Here is a 25,000-nt window from a genome sequence, read left to right as displayed (position 1 = left end):
CATATATCATTCATCGATGTACTATGTGAGTGCAACCTTTCATAAGTGATGTTCCTGTGTCACAATCCTAAAATGTAACAGAACATAGAAGTATAATCAACAACCAATTTGTATTTCTTTTCATAATTACTACACCCCAGAATCTGTCAAAATCATGATTTTCATATAAAAGATTTGATAAATTCATTGTGGTAGTTGTCATTAAAAAAATGAAAATTCCATACCCAGACAATTGTAATATCAAAAAAAAAAAAAAAAAAAAAAAAAAAAAAAAAAAAAAAAAAATTCACCTGCTTTTTACTGAAAATTATTCCTCTATGTATCTTTTCATCTTTTTGAAGCACCAGTACTTTTAAAATATGTTTAAAATATTTTTTTCAAATTAAAGAAATTCATTCTTATTGTCAATCATGAATACATACATTTACATGGGTATATTATATTTATATCTTATTAGTGTGTATTTATAGCTGCAGTTAAATATGTTTTGTTCTTTTACAATGAATCTGAATTATATGACTTTTTTTTAGGCTAAAATTTTTTTAAATGTTTCCGTTAAGTCGACTATCTCTAATTTTTACCACCTACCACTACTACTTTTTTGGCCAAATCAGATTTTAAACTGTACCACTGGCGGATTTAGAGGGGGCCCAGCCCCCCCCCCCCCCCCCCTTTGTGTCCAAAATATACATCAGATTTAATAAATCAATTTTTGGGTGTGGCCTTGAGACCCTACCCCGACACCCAACTGGTCCCCCCCCCCTTTCCAAGATTCCTGGATTCGCCACTGTGTACAACATTACCACAAATATATATGGGTTTTTTTTTATATTGCCTTGTGTATATTTTTGATTACATACTTCTATAACATTCTCCTCCTTTTGATAAACTTTGTAGTTATGATTTGCCAAAGTAAGTTGCTTTCTGAAGCAAGCACAAATTCCTATAATGCAAATATATTAATAAGACATATATCTGGAATGTCCTGCTAACATGGTGATCTTTGAATGTAGACCAATTAAGTCTATTATATAAAAAAATTATGTCAATTTAATTGAAAAAGCTTCTTACATGTAGTTTTTATACAAAATGAATATTTGAAAATATTCAAATTTATACCTGTGCCTAGGGTTGTTCTAACCATTCCCACTGACTGCCGTATCTTCTGCTTGTTGTTTTCCTCCAATTGCATCTTGCATTTTTCTCATGGGTTTTAGAGTACATGGAATCCCACATGATGGGAATGCACGTCGGACTTCATAAAATTTGTTTCAATATTTCGCAAAGTGAATTTGACTTTAAAATTCTATTATTAATAAAGACCTGTACATCATTATCAAGTTGAATGCTGAGAAAACAGTGTCTCCTTCATTTGATGACTTACTTTATCATTCACACATGAATTCCATTTTAAAAAGTTGAATAACACATCATTTTTCTGTTATTGTTTCATGTTTATTTTTCTGGCGTCTGTTGTTTGCCACATGTTGCTATAAACTTCTTTAGACTTCAATACAGGAGAGTCAACAAAGGGAAATAACACCAGTTTAATTTTTTGTCTTCAGTGCAAAAGAGTCAGCAAAGGGAAATAAGTCTAGGTTAATTTTTAGGAAAAGTTATAATTTGAGGGGATTGGAATATGACTTTAAACTGATTTCCCCATCTCAAATCTTTTTGCATCTTTTAGATCTAAGCTCGATCTTACTAAAAAGATCTTTTTTCTAAGTTTTAATTGCCTGCAAAAATTAATATGCATGTCAAGAAATAGGCACATTTGTATTCATTTTTATGACAAATTTATGTAAATTGATCTGTATCATATTAAAAACCTTGGGTTAAATTGAATAAAGGTTAGATGCAAAGAAACTTTAATTACTTAGCTATAAAATGAAACCCATGTTATGTTGATAACTTTCCTACGTTAAGGAAGCACGGAATTATTTTACATGGTGATGACAATCAGGTCAGATTTGCCATAACAAAATATTTCAAAGTCGTTGCTATGGAAACCAAGGAGGTACTGTCCAAAATTTACCTACCAATAGTCTTTATATAGGGCACTCTCTAGTATTATAGTGATAAAATAAAATTCCACGATAGTGCGTGGCCAAGCATTTTTGGTCCTTACAGAGAATTGATGTTAAGATTTACATGTACATATCATTATTTCTAAATCTTAAAATACATGTTTAGACGGTAACTATTATCATTTACATGGTGTTATTTGAGTTTACAAATATAAAAACTAATATTGTATGACAAATTTTGTTAAAATTATGTTTAACGAAATCACTTCCTGAGTAGGCGAAAAAAACATATCAAATGCGCTATATTTCAAGTGCTTGTAAAATTATTAAATATAATTGAATCAGATTTATTTTATATGTCATTTACTGATTATTATTCGAAAATTAAAATAAGTGCACGACTATACCTCTTAATTTCTCGAATGTACCCCTGTCAAGTGTATAGAAAACCTTCAGGCAGTTATCATGAATTACACTTTGTTTTGGAGCACCTTTTTTCCTTGAAAAAAAAAACTATAAAGCATAATGTCTTCTTGATACTTGCTAATTAGAAAGAACAAAATAATTCTACAACATTTAGGCCATTTTTGTACCACTCAAGAGTTTCCTAGGAGCGGAATGAATGAAATTAAATAGTTTCAACAATAGATGTTCCACACTAGTATTGTTAGAGATGGTATTGTTAAACAGTTAAAAGACAAGCAATTCAGATGGTGATGTCTATGAATGGACAGTATAGCAATGAGTGGAGACCGACTCTGGTGACTAATATAACAATAAAATGAAGAGAAAAAATCTCAAAAATTGAACCCTATGCCTACAATTATAACCAAAAAAAAAAAACGTGTCGTAGCAAAAGACAAAAATTATGATTTAATTTAAAGAAGGGAAATCGAAAATAAAACATTCATCATTGAAAGAAATATCAAGAAATGTTGATAATAAATATGAACAGGTATTTATATTTAATAATAATCTTTCCCCAATGTTTGGAATGTTTGCCTCGTTCTATATATTTGTGAAAGGATTGGATTTTACTGAGTAAGAAAATAACGATAACTTACATTGGTTAAGATCGTTTATTATACATTCGGAAACTTTCTAGCTTTATACAGTGATTTTGGAAACGTCCTTGTCTGGGTTATACATAGAGAACGTAGATTTTGATTGGATAAGAGAGACACACCTCCAGTCCGCGGTGTATTTAAAGTCCAGTATTTCACGTGTAGATCAGTTGGTTTGGAACCTTCTCAAAGGTTCGTGCCAGCTCACTTTCTGATAATCGGGGTGGATCCCGGTCTCTGTCTCTGTTTCATTCAATTCGATCTATGTCTCGTTCAAGTTGCCCTTTTTGTTTCCTTCATTTACACGTCCATTTTTGTTAATTTCCAATTCCTTATTTCTATTTTTGGTAAACCGGTTAAGTTAGGCATAGTAGATTTTTCGTGCAGGGGTGGGTCACTTCTCTTCGGACTTAGCATTGGGTAGGACAGGTTCTGGATATTTTACATCTGTTAGGTAGGCACTATTTTTTTTATTGAGGCCCATTTAATAATAAGATAGGTCGTTAGTACATCTGTTTTCGTTGTAAATATATGAATGGAAATATTTTGTGCTGTTAATAAAATATAATTGTTGCCAGAATAAATACTTGTTAATTTGCAAACTCTTTTAATTAAAATTCTTGGTTTGGTAAGTCACTTACGTGACTAACTGAAATACACAGGTTTATTGCATGGATAGTAAGAACTTGGAATAAAACGCGAAGTACTATTATTGATAAAGAAAATATGTGTTATTTAATGAGTTAATTTTGAGAAATAAAGAAGTACTTTCATACGACCAAATCCGGTTACATATTTATGCAGAGGAACAAAATAAGTGTATTCTTTTATGACATTTCTTGATAATACTGTGAGCTCTAAGCATGACTTGTTTTGTGTATGACTTAGTAGAAAACATAGGAATGAACTACAGGGAACAAATGGACAATACATAGAATTTGAAGTTATTCTAATCAGGAGTTAAAACGATGTAGACTTATTATTTCAATATTTGACATTCCAACATTATTTGTTTGAACTACATGTACACAAAATACATGTTTAAAATTCATTCAAAATTTGCAGGTCTATTTAATAAATCCAATAAAAAAATCATTGGTATTTGATTGTGAGTTGACAATAGTTTAACTTTATACAAAAACCGATTCATGTTGTCCACACGCAGCGTTGTACAAGTAATACTCTTAATCCTTCTCTTTCTTTCAGGATTCGATAATATTTCTTTAATTTCTTGCGTTTTATGACTTATACTCGTAATTCGAAGCATGCTTGCTTTCAGGCCTCAACCTGCTGTTTTAATTTCTGATGATTGTCACCACCATTTCATGATGACTTTCCATTTTGATCTTTCCTATAATAGCATCTTCATCGTCCTCTCTCAAGGACATATTCTAGAATTCATTGAAGTTATCCAAGTACCTCTTTCCAGTGAAGGTTTCTTTGGCAAGTATCTAAAATCGTCATCCAAGTTGTCATCGAATTCTGTCTGAGGGGTTGACGCTGAACTCATGTGCAGTCAAACTGTTTATGATTAACCTAATTCTCTCGATATCATTTCCCACAGTCACATCTCCTGCTGCAGACATACTGTTTCCTCCCCATTTTCCTTTTGTTGGTTTAGGAATCTTTGAACACATGTTTCTGATCACTGTGCATGTTAATGAAATGTCGAAATTCTTACATCCAGAATTTATACCTGTTTTCAGAACATCTTCTTGATCTTCACGTATTGATTTATAGATTGATGATGCTTTTACTTTGCTATAAACAATGGAAGGGTGATTCTCAATCTCTAGCACATCTCTGCATGCCTGATTTAACACATCGTTTGTAACCATTCCAAGTTTTGCAAATCTGGATCAGTCCTCCAATTCTTGTCTAGAAGCTACTGGATTGCTTAAAGCGTTCGCCTTCCCCTGAAACAAAATTCCACTTCATTTATTTAATTTGAGCAAGCTATATGAACAGAAACTTATGAAAGTACTAAGAATAAAAATCACAAAACAAAATGATATCAGATTTTGTATTGGTGCAAATTTAGATAAAAAAGTGGATTGAATTTGGAACAGCATAGTTATACTATATTAAATCCTGATCCAAAGAGAATCTCAAAGTATTCAATTAAATTCAGATGAAAGAAAACTGATCAAAATTCAGTGAACTAGTTTGTAGTTGTTCTGTATGGGATCAGCAAATTAGAGGCGAATTTTGTAAAAGAAAAAGAAAAAAAAACGCGCAAGTCTAACAGGAAGATAATGATTCTTAATGAATTTGACAGTCCTAATTGATTTGTAACATTTGATTGTTTAGCAATGTTATTTTTCATTCCTGTTTCTTTGTATAGTCTTGACAGGTCCAAAAAAGTATATAAAGTATTCACATCTGATTAATAAAAAGAAACTGTTTACTATTTACCTGTAAATCACGGATATCACCATGTATAAAGCTTTGAATTACATGTATTCAACAAAGACTTTTATGTATAGAGACTGGTGCCTTTCAGAGATAACAGGAAATAAAAGATCATTTCATAGGTCATTCCGTTTTATAGATATGTCAATCTTGTGAGTTGCACTGGGTTACTAACATGAAAAATATCACAGAACGAAGTTTTGAGTGCATGAAAGTACAAGATGAATGTCTAAGTATACATGTCACAAGCTGTCATGATGTTTATTACAACTACATTGAATAAGAGTTACTATAACAAACGTGAAGTTATTTGTTATAGCTAATAGGCGCTGAGAAATTCCCACAGGAAAAGTATCAAACGTGTAGCAGGGGATGGATGAAGCAGGGTGTAAAGTCCATTATTTAAAAGCATTTATTGTAATCACCTGCACGTTTATAATAGTTTTCGTGTATTCCAATATCCACTCAGTTATATTTCACTTATTCCTCTCTTCAAAACATCACCACCGAGTCTTAGTATAGCCTGAAAAGAAATTAAAGAAACAATTCCTATAGAAAATACATTAATGTCGTTTACAAAAAATATAGCATACAGACTATATTTATTACATAAACAGACACACTGTACAACCCAATTAATAACAGAATTTTCTCTTAGTGTGAGAAGAACTACTTTTTGAAGAAAATGGTTATTACAAGAAAAAATAAGAGGCCCTTGTGCCAAACGCTCACCAGAGCACTTTGGTTGGGAAAATGCAGAAATCAATTCAATGAGGAAATATTAAAAATATATAATGATCCGGGGATGGGGGGGTGAGATGAGAACATTTGCGGACATAAATATACTAGAGAAAAAAATAAAAAAAAAATAAAGTCAAAACAATATCTTACTAATCTTCGTTTAAGGATCACATGAATACATATTCAGCATAGCTATTTCTATCTAAGAAATTAATTTTTTTTTATAACTTTCAAAGTTATAATGAAGAAAAAAGGAAGATAAAAATATCAAAAAAAAATTTACAATTTCAATTTGAGTTAAAGAATGAAAAATATGGAGATAACGAACAGTATTCAAGCTCAAAAGTCCATTAAACAATACAAAATAGGAGCAGAGCAAACACGGACCTCTAAACATCAGAGGTGGGATCAGGTGCCATGGAGGAGTGAGCATCCCCTGCCGACCGGTCACACCCGCCGCGTGCTCCTTGTCATGATCGGGAGATAACGGAAAAATCCGTCGACAATTCAGTGTGTAAATAATGGCCTAACAATTAGTATGAAAAACGTCAGTCAGCATTTGACTCAATGATAAATTGTATTTGCTGACAAGGTCATTGTATCGACCATAGAACTTCCGAAATGATGACTTTAAACGAGACAGCTGATATTCTTGTTTCATCAACTTGTTTGTCAATAATTTACCTCGTTTTAGAAATTGTTCATACGTAGAGCATGTTCTTGCGTATCGAATCAACTGAGAGATGTGAAATAACGAATAGTAATCTTTTTGCTCTACTGAGAAATACAGATGAAAACGGTTTCACTTGTTTCTTTTCTTACCTGCCTGTCGTTCTCGATTTTTTTGTTTTTTGGACAACACAAAGTCTCACTAATAAACATAGCATTAGACTTAATGTAATTCTACCCCATTTTATTATGTCAATATAGCCATTTTTTGTGGATATAAATGTGTCGATCTTTCTGAAGAGTTATCTGATTAGTAGTTCAGTAAATCCAGTATGAACGATTCGCGATCGGTAATAAGGCATGGCAACTGAAAACTTCAGCTTTTCTTTGGAGGATGATCCTGATGAATATCTTCACACAATTACGCTTCTATCCTTCAACTAAGATTACCTACTCTAAATCAAACTAAAACAAAAAAAAAATTCCCATGCTTGATACTTATTTGATAGATACTAAGAGAATTTCATCCTTTTAGAAAAAAATTATCTAATGTAGTTTTTATTCCAAGAAAAATCGCATAATGAAGCAAAATGAAAAAAAAAATGATAGTGATATATACATATTAACTTTTGAATAGGCCTCTAAAATTTTGTAAAAGAAAGATATAACGCGTATGAAGGGAATATCCTTCACGTGTATCCCCAAAATAAACACAGAAGCTAGTGGTATTGAAGTCCATGTTAAGCATGGACCACTGAAAATGTCAGCATCTTTGAAGTTTCACTTTCTCCGATCTCAAACACACATATTGCTGTAAAAACGATACAGCAATAGAATCCTTGAGTTTATGACAACATGAATGTATTCTCCTATATAAAAAAAAAATATAAGGTAGAAATTTTGAGCCCAAAGCTGATGGGATTGTTACGATACCTATACATGCAGTCACAGTTTGACTTGTCAATATCGATATTGAAATATTTAGTGAAGTAAAGTCTGTGATCAGTTTAAAAATCCACCATCATTTGCGAAACTACAATTTTTAACATTTATATTCTTTAGACTTTTTAACAGGTAATAAATCTTTCTAAATTATATCCTTTACGGAAAAAAGGACCTTTGATATAATACACTGGAAAAATATATAGGTTTGTATACGATGATACGAACTTGTCTTTAATAAGTAAACAAAATATATGACGGAAAAGATACTTACAGATGTATTTTATGTATCAAATTTTACTAAATGGAATAATATTGATTTCTTATTAATTTTCCTCTTGCTAGAGTACTTATTCTCCTGAAATTTTAGAAACATAGTTTCTCTTTTCAATTGATAAAAATATTGTTCTTTAATCTTTTTGATTCATGCATTTAAATGCTTAAATGTCGTTTGTACGAACATGCATATATAAAGGTTACATATACATGTAATACTTCAGAGTTGTTATTAAACCATCTTCAAGTGCGTTTTAAAACTAAAATGAAGCGATAACTTTCAATTTAAAAAAAAACGCAAGGGAGAAGGGGACGACAGAATGACAATGGGTATTGTTGTACATGGGTAGGTGAATAGACTTAGACAATGTCAAATACTTTAAATTAAAATTGAATAAATACAACCTATCATAGAGTCAAATGCTGACTGACTTTTTTCATACTAATTGTTAGGCCATTATTTATATTCTGAATTGTCTACGGATTTTTCCGTTTTTTTTCCCGATCATGACAAGAAATACACGGCGGTTGTGACCGGTCGGCAGGGGATGCTCACTTCTCCATGTCACCTGATCCTACCTATTAATTTTGAGGTCCGTGTTTGCTCTGCTGCAAATTTGTATCGTTTCATTGGATTTTCCAGATTGAAAACTGTTCGTTATCTTCATATTTCATTACATAAAACACCAGTGCAAGAACGTTTAATATTTGATTTCTCATTTGTGTTTAAAAGCCATATGATACTATACAGCACGTACGCGGCACTTTTACATGTTTAATTGTCAAAGAAAATTCTATTATTGACAGCGATGGACTCTCCTTTGACCTTTAACAGTTTAACTCACCTACATGTTAGAGAGACCATCCCAGATACACGTAAAAAAAATGTCTCACCTGGGAGAGGTCAGTCCAGATAACTTTGAAAACATCATCCTTTATGACAAGATTACTTCCGGAATCATGGGAGTACTTGTTCCTATATAAACGAATCCTCTCTATGTCGTCACTCTCTGTAATGTGCTCTACTTTAGGGTCCTTCGCCCATCCATTTCCAGGAGGAGCAACGTCAGAGTAATTCCTCAACAATTTATACATGACGGTAATGTCCATAGATAAAGATGATACACCAGTGGTTGATCCACCTTCAAAATATTAATTGAACATTACTAAAACTACACATTCTGCAATAAATAAAGAAACAATTGTATGATTTTATAACTTTTGTTTAAATCCAACTTACCAGTGAATAAAGGGTTATCAAAAGGGCTAGGTTCACTTTATGCATAAAATGGCCCTGTAGATATACCACTTTATTGACTAATACTTTATGCCCCATGTCAAACATCTTTATAAAGTAGAGATTAATGCTTTCATTTCCTAAATAAAAGTTTTCTCAGAAAGTCCAGGTATTGGAAAAAAAGCGTTGTAAAATTGCAATGTTCTTGAATTTTGAAGAAAATTGGTTAATTTGAGTGCTTTCAGTGAAGAAACAAACTATGAGCGCACCCTTCGATCCAAAAAATAAAATATGTTTTGTAATTTTAAGAAACAGGTCTATCATATTATAATCGCACATTTTAGATCAGAGGTTGAGCTCAATACTATATATTGAAAAGTAGCTTAAAGGTTTGGCCGTTTTAGAAGAAATTCTCAGAATATGGGGAAAAATGACGCACTTCATGACGTCATAATGCATTGACTAGCCAGAAAATTGCGTCATTTTTGACAGATACACAGTCACCAAGGATCTGATATTATACGCATTGCCAACTAAAACGAAGAGATTTCATTTTTTCAGAAATTTACAGGGCAAAAAAGACTCTAATTGAACCTTGTTCTTTGCTTTAAATCTCTGTTAGGCACTAACCTAAAATATCTTTAATTCTATATCAAATGTCAAATGTTAAAAGATTATTTATTTATAATCTATTATCCTGCCTCTGATAAAAATCTTGAAATTTCATTTTTCGAAAAGAATACTGTATAAAACCATATCATGCTGTCTGCCGACATTATATTGCTAATATGTCACCTCCACGTGACCTACTGACCACATATCAAATAAATATACCCCTTCAACGTGTCATGATACTGTCCCGATCATATTCAATATGTTGTTTTCATTTGAACCTATAACTGATGTCACAATTTAAACAATTGTTACGGAACGGTTTGCTAACTCATGAAAACATAAACTCTGTAAAAAAAAAAAAAATCTTCGACAGGATAAATTTGTTATGTAGACTAACGCCTCGCCCAATATGCATTTTTTGAAGGACCCTATAAGGACTCCATATATGTCCGCATTACCCTTCTTAGTGTCTCCATAGCTAATAATATTAAGCCATGTCTACAGTTTAAAGGTAGATAAAGGATTTTTGTTAGCCACAGGTTGTTGAAGCCTGCTCAGACTCTTCCAGAAAGTCACATTTACCTTACCATTTATCGGCCACGATTTTATTCATTCTTTATAGTGGCCAAGTCTTATCTTCAAGGGCCACTTTGAACAAATGTGAATCTACATTACCTGAAGATGCTTGCATATTAAAAAGACTAGTTATTCTTAAAAGATTTTTAAGGACTTAAAAGGGGTCATGATCTCACTGAACTTGAAGTTTTACGTAAAGAATGGGTGGACTTAACTGGCCAGAAAAAAATGCAGTAAATTAAAGTTTCATAGAAATGTTTATTTCTTTCCATCATATATATCCCCGACATCATAACTGTTTATTCATGGTACAGATGTGAATTTAAAACGCTCTTTTCGAGGTAAACTAATTCAATATCGAAGACATGGTGCCTGAAGATTTCTTGAACATCAATAGATAATCAGGGTCACGCGCTTTTCATCATCTGAATACATAGTCAGCGAATGTTTGTCGGCTGCTCTTAAGAAAATTGTAGTTGTATATTGAACAAAATAATGTCATATTAAAAGGAGAAGAGCCGACAAACGTGCGCTCACACTTAATTTAACAAAAGAACATGTTCAAAACAAACTTCTAGTTTCAATTGTTATGACTGAGTTAACCTTGATTTGACTTCCATTGACCTCTTAAATACAATTCATCACGTGATGTCCACCTGCGAGTGTACTCGTGAAAAAAGTTACATTGTATTCTTCAACCTGCCCTCGATCTGACCTCGATCTTTGAGCTTGTTTGGTTGCCGTTTTCAGAACTTAGCAAATTAAATGTTGTTTTAATTTTGCGTGTCCACACATTCTTTTAATTTCATATTGACATCACTGTAATATGCCATACACATATTCGAATTTCTAGAGAGAGAGGTAGAGAGAGAGATGTCAACGATGGATAGCCCCGCCTCCTATTAATATTGATTACGTGACCTAAAAACCACTCCGGGCACATGCCAAATTCCGGAACACGACACCAATGTATCATTGCTTCAATTTTGATTCATGGCAACAGGGCATTGCTTTTGTACAAATGTTCTACCTAATATAACCATGTATACATAACTCTTTCTACTGCTTGTAATATATTTTGGATTCACTTCATTTACAGTTTGGTAGAGTTGTCGCAAAAAGATCCAATATAGGGCGTTTTGAGTCCACCCATTCTGTAATCCCTTCCAGCCCATTGGCTCTTGAGAAGAAAATTTTGAATGAAATCCTTTATTTTTTTCCTTTTCTTGATAATTTATCCTTGGAAGAAAATATGTCCCCTTAATTGTACAAACATTATTCTCCCTTATCAAGAAAACTTTGTGCCAACTTTAATATTGACCTAGCAGTTCTCATGGTAAAATGTGAAAAAAATATAATACACACCCCGAAGAAAACAGTCAAATTTCAATGAGAAAACAATTATTCAGCTCATTGTTATGCAAAAGATATATCTATCCTTCACAAATAACTGTAGACAACAGTAACATTCATCATCAAAAGAATAAAACAATTAAGTACCTTGAGGAGGGAAAAGAATCTATAGTTGAGGTGGTTGGAATCGGTACCGTCCTTTTCTCATGTCTGTTTCATTATCTTTTAGAGTCTTTTCTAATACCTCTTTGGGGAAGAATTTATCGAAGCAGATTCTTACTGCATCAGTTCCAATTTGTAATAACTTTAGAATTTTGGCATTATTATCTATATAAGAGAGATGTACCCGCAGTGTTTTTATCAATGGCTAAATTATGAATAAATTACTGTAAACGAAAAATAAAGAAATCATAAAAAATCTTTCTCAAACATGTCAAATGAAAAATACACAAAGTGTATGACAAAGTAAATTTATTCATATTTCAGGACAAGAAAACAGGACAAGAAAAAAGTAATACCTGCTCCTCACTTAAATACTTCTGATTGGTATTCAGTTAGAGATTGTTCCTTAAAGCTTACCTTTTTATATAATTGTTTAAGGTGGAATTTCTTTTATACATGTATTTTAATTTGTAAAGAGGATACACGAAAAACAAAGGAAAGGGGAGGGGGTCTGACAAGTAATTTAATTTTAATGGATTTATCCATAGGCCACTTCAATGCAGTGTGAATTTTTGAATGGAAAAAATAATGCTTCATTGTATATCATATCTCTAGAATTTGGTATTGATTTACAGAACTTCTTGTTCTTTTTCTTATTACAAATTAAACATAACATATACCGTGAATATCTGCCACTGGGTTATGACTAAAGATTTTCGTTGATGGGATAGTATGTGTACATCAATGTTTTGGGTACAGGATGTTACGTCACTAGCAACTTAAACTTACTTATATAACCCTTTCTCTGTAAAATCAAATAAACAAAGATCTAGATCTGAAAATTTAGTTGAGATACCTTTGGCATGTGACTCACTGGTTCCAGAACTCCCTGACGGTGAACCTTTATCTGTACCTTTATCTTCAGAAGGCTCAGCTTCATTGTCATGTACCTTAAGTATGTAAATATTGAAACTAAAACAAAACTCTGTGTGTTCATCATAAAAATCGTTCAAGATTAAAAGATATTACAGATTAAAATTATGAATGCTAACAGTGGAACGGTATGAAACAAGAGGCTAATTACCGCAACGTCATGTAACTCTCAATTAATATATCTTACAACACAAATGGAAGTTTCAGCAAAATGAACAATTGTTGCATTGCTGCTCAAAATTTGTAGTCCTCTGAGTGAGAAAATACAGACACATTTATATCAAATGCCAAGTAGTCGTCCCACTTCTTTGTTAAGTATTTAAAACGCTGATTTTAACAAAGTTGAATCCTAACTGCAACGAATTCTTTGCCTCCGCAACCTAATATTGGAAGCATTAAGTGAACAAATATAAATATATCTTGCACGGAAATGTTGTATATTACTCTAACGAATTGTCGTCAAATTTTTCGTGATGAAAACAGCTTTTTCAAGTAATTTCATGATACACCTATGTGATTTATTTGTCTTATTTTGCCCAATCCCTATACCAAAGGTAATTATTTGAATAACTTGAATTTACTTTTTACGAAGATGCATTTTCATCTTTGGGTTTTTTTTTAAGGTTATAGTAATTTTAGTTCTTTTTTTTAGTTTTTAATCCTTTTTTTTTCTTTTTTGTGATAAACTTTATCCTCCTCCCCCCCCCCCCCCCCAAATGTGTATTTTCATCCTAACCTTAAAGACCATGAATCAAGACACTCAAACTCAAACATTGATCATTTGGAATACTACACTTCTTTAAGAAGTTCAAGAGGTTCGACTGAAACATGAACATAATAAAATAAGGCCTGTTGGGCTAGTAAAATTCAAACAAGTATACATCTAGCGAAGACATACAGCAGCCAAGCTTTGGTCCAGAATCAGCGTCCTTAACAGAAACAATATATTCCTGTAAAATTTACTTTTGTCTTTCTGAAGAGAACAATCATTACAAATAAATACCTGTATCCAATATTTCATGATATCCTTCGAGTTGATGATGTGCTTTTTCTCTATTGGACATAAAGGACACTGAAAGGTTGGTTTTGAAAATTTTGATTCGTTCATCACAGAACTTCCTTGGTTATCACAAAATCCCGTATCTTTGCATTTAAAGCCAAGCGTAAATTTAAAGTCAGTTTGGAACGTTCTTGAAAGAACATATAGTAAAAAGTCAATTTTTTTCTTTACTTCTTGGCATTTTGATATCTCAACTTTGCCTTCAATAACAAACACCTGTAGCTGAATTTCTCTTGGAGTCATTCCAAGCAATATGTTATGATCCTTAAACAAGAATACAGCTGCTGTCTGGTATATACATAGTCTGTCTCTCTCTGTTACAATTTCCCAAGGAATTTGCATGCATGTAGCTATAAGGCGATGGAAAATTCCAGCAGGAAGAACATCAAACTCGTAGCAGAGGATAGAAGAGGCAGGGTATGAAGTAAAGAGATTTGCAGGAAATGGCATTTTGTTCATACAGGGAACATACCATTTTTTGTCATCCAATTTCGCTAATAATCCTAGCTTCTCCATGTATAGCATGACATCTGCTTTGTGTTCAATGTCGGCATTTCTCTTCATTTCCCAAATAGCTGATAGTAAAGTGTCATTCAATACTCCAGTTTTATCAAATTTTTTCCAGTCTGATGCAAACCTACATAAATCCTTCTCTGCATGGTTTTTATCTGTTATTACATTTTTAAATAAATTTGCAAACCACTGCACATCAAGAATAATTACTTCATTGAGTAGTTCTTGGTTGAAGTATAAAATTTCTCTGATGTCATGGAAAAACTGCAGCATAAAATTGATGTCAACTGTTTGGAGCTTTATTCCCTGTGGTAATGCATCATTGAAAGCTAGCAGCATTTCTTTTTTCATTATCCTCTGGGATTTCTTTTCCTGGAAGAATTTTTCAAACATAACCCATGATCGTGGAAGTTTTTCTCCCCAGTGATGTAGATTTTGCACAACATCAACTACTGACAGCTTAATATTCTCAATGCTTTCATTGTCATGGAATCCAACTGCAAACTGTCTATCCTCATGTAGATGTTTGTGCAAAGTCTTGTCTTTCATTTCAAGAGTTTCCCATATTTCATGGAAAAAAGTCATTATCTCCTGGAAATAAAATTTTAATAATAAATCATTCTGTTTAGCATGTACATTTATACTAAGAAATCACAACAATGAATGATAAGAATCTATGGAATTAATCATTTTTTAACGACAACATGCACCTATCATTCAAACTAATATACAACACGTACTATTTAACAAATTTATAATTATCCAAATATTTTAACTGTGTACAACTGGTTTTGTAACCTGATGGTGATAATAAGCCTAGAGAGCACAAGTCTCACTTGATTCACATAACTAGGTCCAAATCAGACAATGCATAAGCAAACAAGTCCTATATTCTATTACGCCAACCTAATCCCAATGCCATAAGTATCAACAAATGCAAAGATTTATCAAACGGCAAGATAATGAGCTAATTAATATATAGATATGTTATGCAATATTTAAGTGATACTCCCTTTTTCCTTCAAGCAAATCAGTTTCTATGAAAATATAACCATTATTTTATAAACATCAGTCTTATGAATCTGCACTAGTTGAGAAATTCCTGATTTCTCTACACCACCATGTCTATATTTAATTCATTCATACATCTTTCAAATGATGCAGAGTCCAATAACTCAGTCAGCTTATCTGTATCCGATTTTCTTTTGGCGAACTACCACTAACATAATCTCCCAAGTCAGAAGACATAAAATAGGCGATCTGCTTCCTTACTAGAGGTTCCAAGATACTAAACCTCTTCTTTACATCCCATCCTTCAATCACTGACAAATGTAAAGTTATCCATATCTTAGAAAAAGTGACGATAGATCATTCTCTTGACACATTCTGTCAACACACACATAAATATTATTACATGTATTGAATAAAACTGATAAAAACACAATTTGTAAACACGAAGTAGATGATGCAACATTGGTAACATTATGGACAAGACATTAGTTTGAGACAGTGGATGACACTTAGACCGAATTTAAGGACTAAACTACTACCACTGTGGACATAGAAGAAAATACTCAATCCAACTTTAGCAGAAACCATCATTCAAATCCCTTGATGACCACAAAATTGAGACGGCTACTGCGGAGGCACCAGAAAGAAGAGTCAATCAGGTTGTGTCACTAACATGTTTAGCTGGTTTAGCTGCGAACAACTATCAGTCATGAAAGCCAAGATCCGCCTTCTACCACTATTTAAAATCTGGCTACTACCTGAACCACACAGACAGCAGAATTAGAGGTCAACATATCGTCCATATTGTTTGCTAGGAAGGATGTGTGCCAGTTCTCCTTTTTCCTACAAACCAACTAGGATTGGAACAGATTGCCACCTGTAGTAACACGAACCAGTTTAAAGGGGCCTGGACACAGTTGCACTGTTTACATTTTAAATTTCTATGCTTATTAAAAAATAAAACCAGTTAAATGAATTGAACTTACATGAATATTCTTAGAATTCAATGACAACGACATTCTTCTTTACTTCATGTCAAACACCTGTTTTTTTTAAACAGTGCAAGAATGTGTCAATCAAATGTGTCCCAAAATGTGTAGTTTCAATAATTTCCAGATAAAAGAAGTGTCTGAACATGCTTTTATTACATTTTCTTATGAAATGCTATAGCGACATGTAAGTCATGATATTATGCAGAAAATTTGAGAAAATATTAACTTCAAATCAGTGTCCAGCCCCCTATAATAGATTAGTTCAGAATAACACTGTGTGTTGGTCAGTAACAAATTTTCGTCACAGTTTTCTCAGCAACTGCTCAATGCTGTTGCTTGAAATCTTAGCACACTCTTTGCCTAGGCATCCATATGATGGGATTCATTTTTGTACAAATCCGATGTCCACTTACTGTTTTTCCATGCGTCTGTCCGTACCAAATTTTTGTCACAGTTTTCTCAGCAACTATTCATTGCAGGTGCTTAAAATTTTAGCACACCCTTTGTTTAGGCATGTCGTATGGTGGAATTCATTTTTAAGAATCCGATGTCAACTTCCTGTTTATCCATTCATTTGTCTGTACAAAATTACCGTCACAGTTTTCTCAGCAACTATTCAAGGCAGATGCTGAGAAAACTGTGCATACGGATATTTTGTATGGACAGACGAATGGATAAACAGAAAGCAACCATTCAAAGCAGATGCTTGAAATTTTAGCACGCTCTTTGTTTAGGCATGCCATATGGTAGAATTCATAGGAGCGTATATTCACATCAGAGCGGGGTATTACTAGTGAGCATTGGCTCATAGACTTCTTGTATCTTAACTGTATATGTCACCTGTGAGGTTTTATCCCAACAATACACTTAGTATAAAACCGAAAGTCTTTGACGGGACTGTAGCTCTACTGGTTTGCACTTTTCACAAAGGAAGAGAAAAGCAGCACTTAGACTTGAAACTTTGAACAGCAATAAATGGAATAATGATTCTTGGTTTAGTCTCTTTTTGTGGTAAGATTTATTGCAATCAGCATGATCAGACTAAAATCGTAGGAATAGCTTTTTTAATAAATTTTACAGAAATTTCTATTTTTAGTAACCATGGCATTTTCACTTATCAAAATAAAGAAAAATGATCAAATAGAATTATGTATCTTAGTGCAGTCCACCTGTGTGCCAAGTAATATTAAAATCAGATCAAACCTGTAGGAGGAGGAGGAGTGTTTTGAAGGTATTTAACAAAATTTTCTATTTTTAGTGACTATGGCAACACCCTTCATCGAAATTAACAACCGATAAACAGAATTATGTATCTTAGTGTAGTCTACTTGTGTGCTAAGTTATATTGAAATCAGATCAAAACTGTAGGAGGACTAGCATTGTGAAAAAATGTTTACAGACGGACGACGAGACATCTTACTATCACATTAGATCATCTGGTATCTGACCAGTAAAGCTAGTTTTTTTAGAAATGAAGAAAAAATACCTCTTCTGTTTTTCCCTCACTATGTGTACCAATGAGGAGAACTGGGGCCTTATTGGTGCTGTACTGGTGAATGGATTTCATCCAGAATTCAAGATAATCTGAATAAAATAAAGACAAAACAGAGCAATTTGCTTATTACTTTGTGTATGTCTTAATACTTCTGTAAGATTGTATTGATTGATTGATTGTATGTTGTTTTACATTCCATTCGAGAATTTTTCAATCATATGGAGACGTCACCATATACTGGTGAAGGGCTTAAAATTAAGACATATACTAGGAACTGGGCCATTTAGCAGTGAGGATTCTTTATCGTGCCTGATGGTTGTGATAAAATGATCCCCCCACCCCATCCCCCCGCACAATATAAATGTACTAAAATTAAACCATGCAACAAACTACTCTAATCTATAAACAATGAAATGAACAAGAAGCTACGATAAAAAACCCATTTTGCTCCAGATTTTGGATACATGTAATATGTATATGTATATCCTGTACTTTAATTTAATCATGTAGGACAAAGTGTCTAAAAAAAATCACATACACAAAATTATTGTCCTTGAATTTAGTTGAAGTGTATACTAAGTATTATTCAAATTAAAATTTTCAAAATAGTAGCATTTTGAAAGAAATGATTCCAGACATATGAACAAACAAACATGGAGATATTTTTCCATCAAATAAGCCCATCTAGTAATCTTTTAACCATTAAATATTAATTCACTCAATAAAAAGGCAACTATATTTTAAACTACAGTTTTATAAAAATATATTTTAAGAGTCCTTTAATCTTTTTTTTTAAATACGTATTTGAATTAAGTAGATTTCTAAATCACATATTGCATTGAATATGCTTTTGATACTAGGCAATCAAACCCAAATCATGTAAGAGTAACAAACCTCTGTGTGTCCATCGTTCATAAATAGAGCCTTTTTGGCAACATACTTCTTCTCCGACCTGATCATCAAACTCTTTCTCCATATTGAGAACAAGAATAAAGAATGCCCTTGGACTCAGAAAAATCTGGTGTGGGGCATAATATGCACACTGCCCTGCAAAGTCGACCATGGTGATTCTTTTTTCTGGCTCATCTGAAACATCTTTGGAAAATCGTAAAAATCCTAAAACGTCTGAGTTCTTCAGAACATTTTGACTTTCTTCAACCATTCCCTCTTCTTTTTCTACAAACGCAGCAGCTTCATTTCCTTTAAGTGAGTCAGTTTCTATATTCAAGTTCTCGTGTGAAACTGCTCTATAACTAACCGATTCTTTATCAACGGCTTTACCGGTAGTATCTCTCTGATCCCCTAGTGGCTGTTTAATAGACAGTTTTTCCAGGTCACCAGATAAGATGGGATTTTCTGGAATGTTCTTAGCATATAGACTTGTATCATCAATTTTAACCTTAAAGCGTTGTTTTTGGTTATATGAGCTTACTGCAAGAGAAACAAAAGCATAACAATAAATATAATTTTTAAGAGTAAAATCATGAAATTTATTTTTTTTTTTTTTTTGGGGGGGGGGTTGAAACATGCTGTTTCAATTCCTCAGCTTTAGCTGGTGTATCTATTAGTATAAGAACTTTGTAATCTTTGTTTTGAACATGGAAAGAGGGTATGTTTTATAAATACCTAAATCTACTGTGCATTGCTCAATTGTCCCCACCCAAACACACATATCTAGAGAAGGTGTGGGGGAGGTGTGTAAGTGTGTGTGTGTGTGTGTGTGTGTGTGTGTGGAGGGGGGCTATGGAAACTCCCTTCAGGAATTTTCAGAGTTATCAACTTTACATACTTAAGTAACAAAAAATGGACCTTGGACCCCTTAGAAAATGCAGACCAATACATGCATACTTATGAAGTTTAAGAAGTGAAAACATCAGATCCCCCCCCCCCCCAACACACACACAGACACTCCACCCAAATGCATTCTTCAAATATATTACAGAGGACTTTACTTTTTTTCGCTTGTCAGTATATTTCTAGGTTGGATTTTTTTTTTTGAGTGGGGTGAATCTCTATTGAAAAACTTCTAGGATCCCCATGTGTCTGGCAACACAATATGTGACCCAAAAAACGGTGGACTTTAAAAATACTCTTTGAATGACTGATTGACTATTTGTTGCTTTACGTTTCTTGCAAGAATTTCTCACTCATATGGGACCTCACCATATACTGGTGAACAGAAACACATTTAGACCTATTCTCGGCACTTGGGGCTATTCAGCAGTAAGGGTTCTTTAGTGTGCCAACACCTACAGTGACATGGGACCTCGGTTTTTGAGTTTTCGACCAAAAAAACATTTGACTTTAGCTTCTAGTGCCAGGTGCTTGGCGAAGGAACATTCTATCCCTTTGTTAATGTCTTATGTTCGATGTCGAGCAGGGACCGAGAATTGAAACCTGGTACCTCTCGATCACGAAGCAAATACCATACAACTAGGCTATCGTCATCAGTAATTCTTTTTAAAATCTGGTGAACTATACCAGCTCAGTTATAAGATCAAGTGCAGTAAAAATCAATAACACAACGTACCTCTGATTGTGTTTTCTGTTACATCAAAAATGTCAGAGTGCACGTCAACGCCTCTGGTCGATGTTAAATTTCTCAGAATTTCTTCCAGGTTGGTGCCTTTCAATCTTTCTAGCAGGGTTGTCTTCCCACTACCCGCACACCCAATAATCATCCCAGAGGCATGGTACATAGTCGTCTCCCCTTTTTTAAGATTTTCAATGAAATTCTTGGCTGACTCCTCCCCTCTCATTAAAATCTGCATTGGTACACCAACTAAAATAACATAATTATCTCTCACAAGATTGTGGCTCTATTAGTTTGAACTTTAAATTTCAAAGACAAACAGGTGCATCTGCACACTTGTAATATTTTTTAATTATTTTTCTTAATTGAAATAAAAATGAAACAGAGACTAGCAATGTGTTTAATTAGTTTCTAGGACTTTGCATATTCAATTATTCAACTATCTTTTTTCCTACTGCGATATAATGCATTGAAATATGTATAGAAATCATTTATGTATCTGGGTGAAATTTATTTACCAAGATAGAATGTATATAGAAATAAACTAATGAATACGATGGGATAGCTATATCCTGGAATAATTGACACAATTTATTTGCTAGCGTGCTTCATGAAATATGCCTATGTAGAAAGTCTATGTGATTTACACACGAAAAACTCACGTCAAACCAAAAAAAAGAAATTCCTTAAATAGAAGTTTGGATCAAACTATGCCAATTCATGATTACACCTTTCATTTGATGAGGATGATTGAGCTAAATTTTGAGTGTGCTAATTTACATACATTTACATCATCTACTCAATCTTTGTTTAGGGTAAGGTAATAAAAGAAAGACATACGGTTATTAAATACATCATCATGTATTGATGTGTCCTGCCATGTTGGGTGTTTGAAAATGTCCTCTCCAAGTTTTTCAATCAATTGATTTGTTTGTTGTGGTGATAACCAGCAAAAGACTTCCTCCTCTTTCTTTGGATAAACCCATGACCTGCAGTATTCAGCGATGTTGTCTTTTTGTGCCAAAGTCAGAAAAATATCCACAAAATCTGGATTTTTAGCAAATCTAAGAAAACTGGAGTTTTTGAAAAATTCACAAGAAAATGTGAGTACAGAACCATCCTCTTTGAGTATTGGTTTGTACTTTAAGTTGCCAAGATTGGATGGCTTCTTAATCGTCTTGATATTGAAAACTTCAGCAACAGCATTATACTTCCTTATCCAGTGTTGTTCTTCCAGATTTATTTTGTATGAAGGGCAGAGAAAAAGGCACATCAAAACTGCATCTCCATCTACAAATAGAGAGATACATATAAAAGATAACTTTTTTCAATATTAAGTATTCTGAGACTACAGCTGAAGCAATACATGCCCAAACAAATACTCTAAGACTAAGATGTACATATGCATGCTGCTCTCAAGAAGATGGGTGAATAAGCCAAAGAAAGTGTTTATGGTTCCAGAAATAAGAAAGTGAAAAATTAAGTCTGAATTATTACATTTTATTTGATTTTGTTCAGTTAACCTTAATGTATATTTTAATTCCTCTGTGAAATACCATGAAATACACCAAAGAATTTTAAAAAAAAGTTACCATTTCTTCACACTATATAACCATGGATTTTAGTGTGTCTTCACTACTTTGCTTAAATATCTGTCCCCCATTTATAGATGCTATAGGCCAAAATTGGATTAAATTGGTTCAGCGGTTTCATTAAAGAAAGCGGTTTCAGTTTGGTCAGGTTTGGTTGAAATTGGCCCAGTGGTTCTGGAAAAGAAGATGTAAATGTGAAAAGTTTACGACAATGACAACAACAATGAAAACGACAGACAAGGGACAAATTTTATTCAGAAAAGCTCACTTGAGTCTTCGGCTTAAGTGAGCTAAAAATTGATACTCAGTATCTTTATTGCATGGGTTCAAACTCTAAGGGAATGTTTGATTTAGTCAGAAACCGAACAGAATCTCTATATAGTATACTTAACAGAGATAAATGTTTTTCTTTTACAAACTGAATGGTAATTATATAAAGGTCATACTTAAACATATCTAAGTTTTAGTTCTTGTGATTTTAGTAAATAGTTTATCCTCAGCAAAAATTGAATATTTTTCATGAACTAATCTTACAATGTTAATAATCTTTTTCCGGTAAATTAAGAGGTAATATCAAAACCTTTTATGATTGAGAAAGATAGATGCAAAATGGGACTACTGAAAGCACTGGATAGGTCAAAGGTCAATGAAAGGTCATGAGATCTGTAAATCTGGCACTTTATGAAAGGTGTATTTACATGCTGTATCTCATTTTTCTAAAGTAAGAGGTAGCTTTTTGTCAACTGTTTTCAAAAGTAAAATTCTGCATTGTTACCAACCTTTTCTCTTGTGAATTTCTCTAAACATTTTCTCTACATCTCTAACATCATGTCCTTCATGATCCCTAGAGGTCATGGTACATTTCTCACACAAGGTAACCACACACGGGACACAGAACTGGGATAATGGAACTCTGGGATGCTTTTTACACTCCAGGTTCTCCAGAGGGAGACCTATTGACAAGAAAACATAATATATACAAGATATACATATATAATGTGTTTAAGTTTTTAACTCACTTATTAACATCATACAAGAAAAAAAAATTCATTAATTTATTAACAGTGCAATCTATTGCAAAAAAATTGTAATATAACATTTTCTATAATATAGTGTAAATAAGAGTTCTCTCTCCCACTGTAAGAATAAATCTGAAGCTTGATCAAATCTGTATCTAGCTCACAGAAGGGGCAATACTCTCATGCTAAATTAATAAGAAGCAGAATTGATACATAAGGATTATAGTGTGTCTTAAATGAGCCTTTTTATTATATGATTGAACAATTCCTTGCTCTCTAATTTGCTGATGGAAATGATCAACATACCAGCTAACACTGTAGAAAAAATATTTAAATATTGTTCACTTGCATGTGACCTATCAGGTGAACATAAGAATTTTTTTCTACATTGGACTAAAAATAAATTGATAATTTCTAAACTGATACAATTAGTTACGGAAAGGTACTTCATCTGCACCCGACTTCCACATGTGAACATAGAATTTAGGCATGTAGGGGGCCTCCCAATTTTTTAGAACATAAATATTTATCATAAATTGAATATGAAAATGTTCATTCAACCCTGGCCTCCCAACTTTTTCAAAAAAAGTATAGTTAAATCCCTCCTATGTTCATGAACCATATCAATCTCACCCACACACACATGAAATATGATTTTGGAGTCACGAGAATTATCTTTTTTTTTATTTTGGCTTGTCAAGGAGTTGCCAATTTTTTCCTTACTCCCCCCCCCCCCCCCAATTCCCCTTCAATATAGATGCTACATGACTGATGTTTCTTCTGCACTGCATCAAAAACAGATTTAAAAATTTCAAATTAATATGGAAATAAACTGGGTATGTTTATTTTTTTTAACCCTGCTTTTCTCACTGCATTTGGCTAGGACTTTAATACATGTAAACAATTAAGAAGGATATCATGGTTAAGGTTTACTCAAAGTCATTAGATCATACAACAGTTCTTCAGGCTTGGTGAAAACTGTATTTCTCAGGTGGCTTATAATAACCATCGTGCACTGTCATCAAAAACAGCATTAAAGAATCTCTTTAAAATGCACATTAAATTTTTGATTCACAGTAAATTAATGAAGTAAAATAATGCAAATTAATATAATTCGAATTAAATAGCATTCACATGATAGCTAATGCAACTTAAACTAATGTGCATTAAAATTTTATAACAAATATTTAAGTTAATATAATGTCAATTTCAAATCACATCACCTAGCACATGTATGTCAGAACAGACGTAATACATCTGACATAATGTCACAGTGTCTATATACTCTGTACACATTTTTGGTGATTAACATAAATTTTCTTTATTTTTCACTAGAACATAGCAAAAGTACCTCTATCTGACATGTCTGACCATGACATGTTGCATATGTGACTTAATTTTGCAATAAGAAATGTCAAAATTTACATGGCATTTGAGCGAAGTATTTTAATGTGCAGTTAAAATTGATTCAAATTAAACTAATTGGCATTAAGGGGGCCGACTGGGGATTTCATTGTGCAATACTTCGCACAGCATAGTAAAATAAAGCGTATTTTCCATTTTAAAGCAACTGTTTTTAATTTATAAAAAATTAACAAATTTAGGAAATCCCAGGTTAAAAAATCTAATTAAGTTTTTGTATAACTGATTTTTTTAACGATTTTTCAAATGATGGGTAGATAGACGTCATAATAATATAGTGTGTTTTTGACGTTATGAATAACCGAAGTTCTTTAAGCAGGGTCATTAATTATGCCATAAAATAAAAAGTATAAAAT

The 25,000-nt window shown here is 32.9% G+C and overlaps 1 protein-coding gene across 1 annotated transcript in view; it reads right to left on the bottom strand.

Annotated features, from left to right (window-relative positions):
* LOC133201981 (uncharacterized) overlaps positions 1-24,601 on the bottom strand; it is a 93,104-nt gene extending 68,503 nt beyond the window's left edge. The window contains exons 1-8 of the mRNA XM_061337767.1: positions 24,574-24,601; positions 22,983-23,156; positions 21,452-21,901; positions 20,609-20,860; positions 18,973-19,509; positions 18,070-18,167; positions 14,011-15,171; positions 12,931-13,024 (exon numbers count right to left, since the gene is read on the bottom strand). Of these exons, the coding sequence (XP_061193751.1) occupies positions 12,931-13,024; positions 14,011-15,171; positions 18,070-18,167; positions 18,973-19,509; positions 20,609-20,860; positions 21,452-21,901; positions 22,983-23,156; positions 24,574-24,601 (2,794 nt within the window). The remainder of the gene's footprint in view (positions 1-12,930; positions 13,025-14,010; positions 15,172-18,069; positions 18,168-18,972; positions 19,510-20,608; positions 20,861-21,451; positions 21,902-22,982; positions 23,157-24,573) is intronic.
* Positions 24,602-25,000: the final 399 nt, after the last annotated feature.

The sequence above is a fragment of the Saccostrea echinata genome, unplaced genomic scaffold, assembly GCF_033153115.1.
Source record: "Saccostrea echinata isolate AGI-Se365-2 ecotype Australia unplaced genomic scaffold, CSIRO_AGI_Sech_v1 ptg000046l, whole genome shotgun sequence".
Classification (NCBI taxonomy): domain Eukaryota; kingdom Metazoa; phylum Mollusca; class Bivalvia; order Ostreida; family Ostreidae; genus Saccostrea; species Saccostrea echinata.
This window is presented reverse-complemented; position numbering and strand designations above follow the sequence as displayed.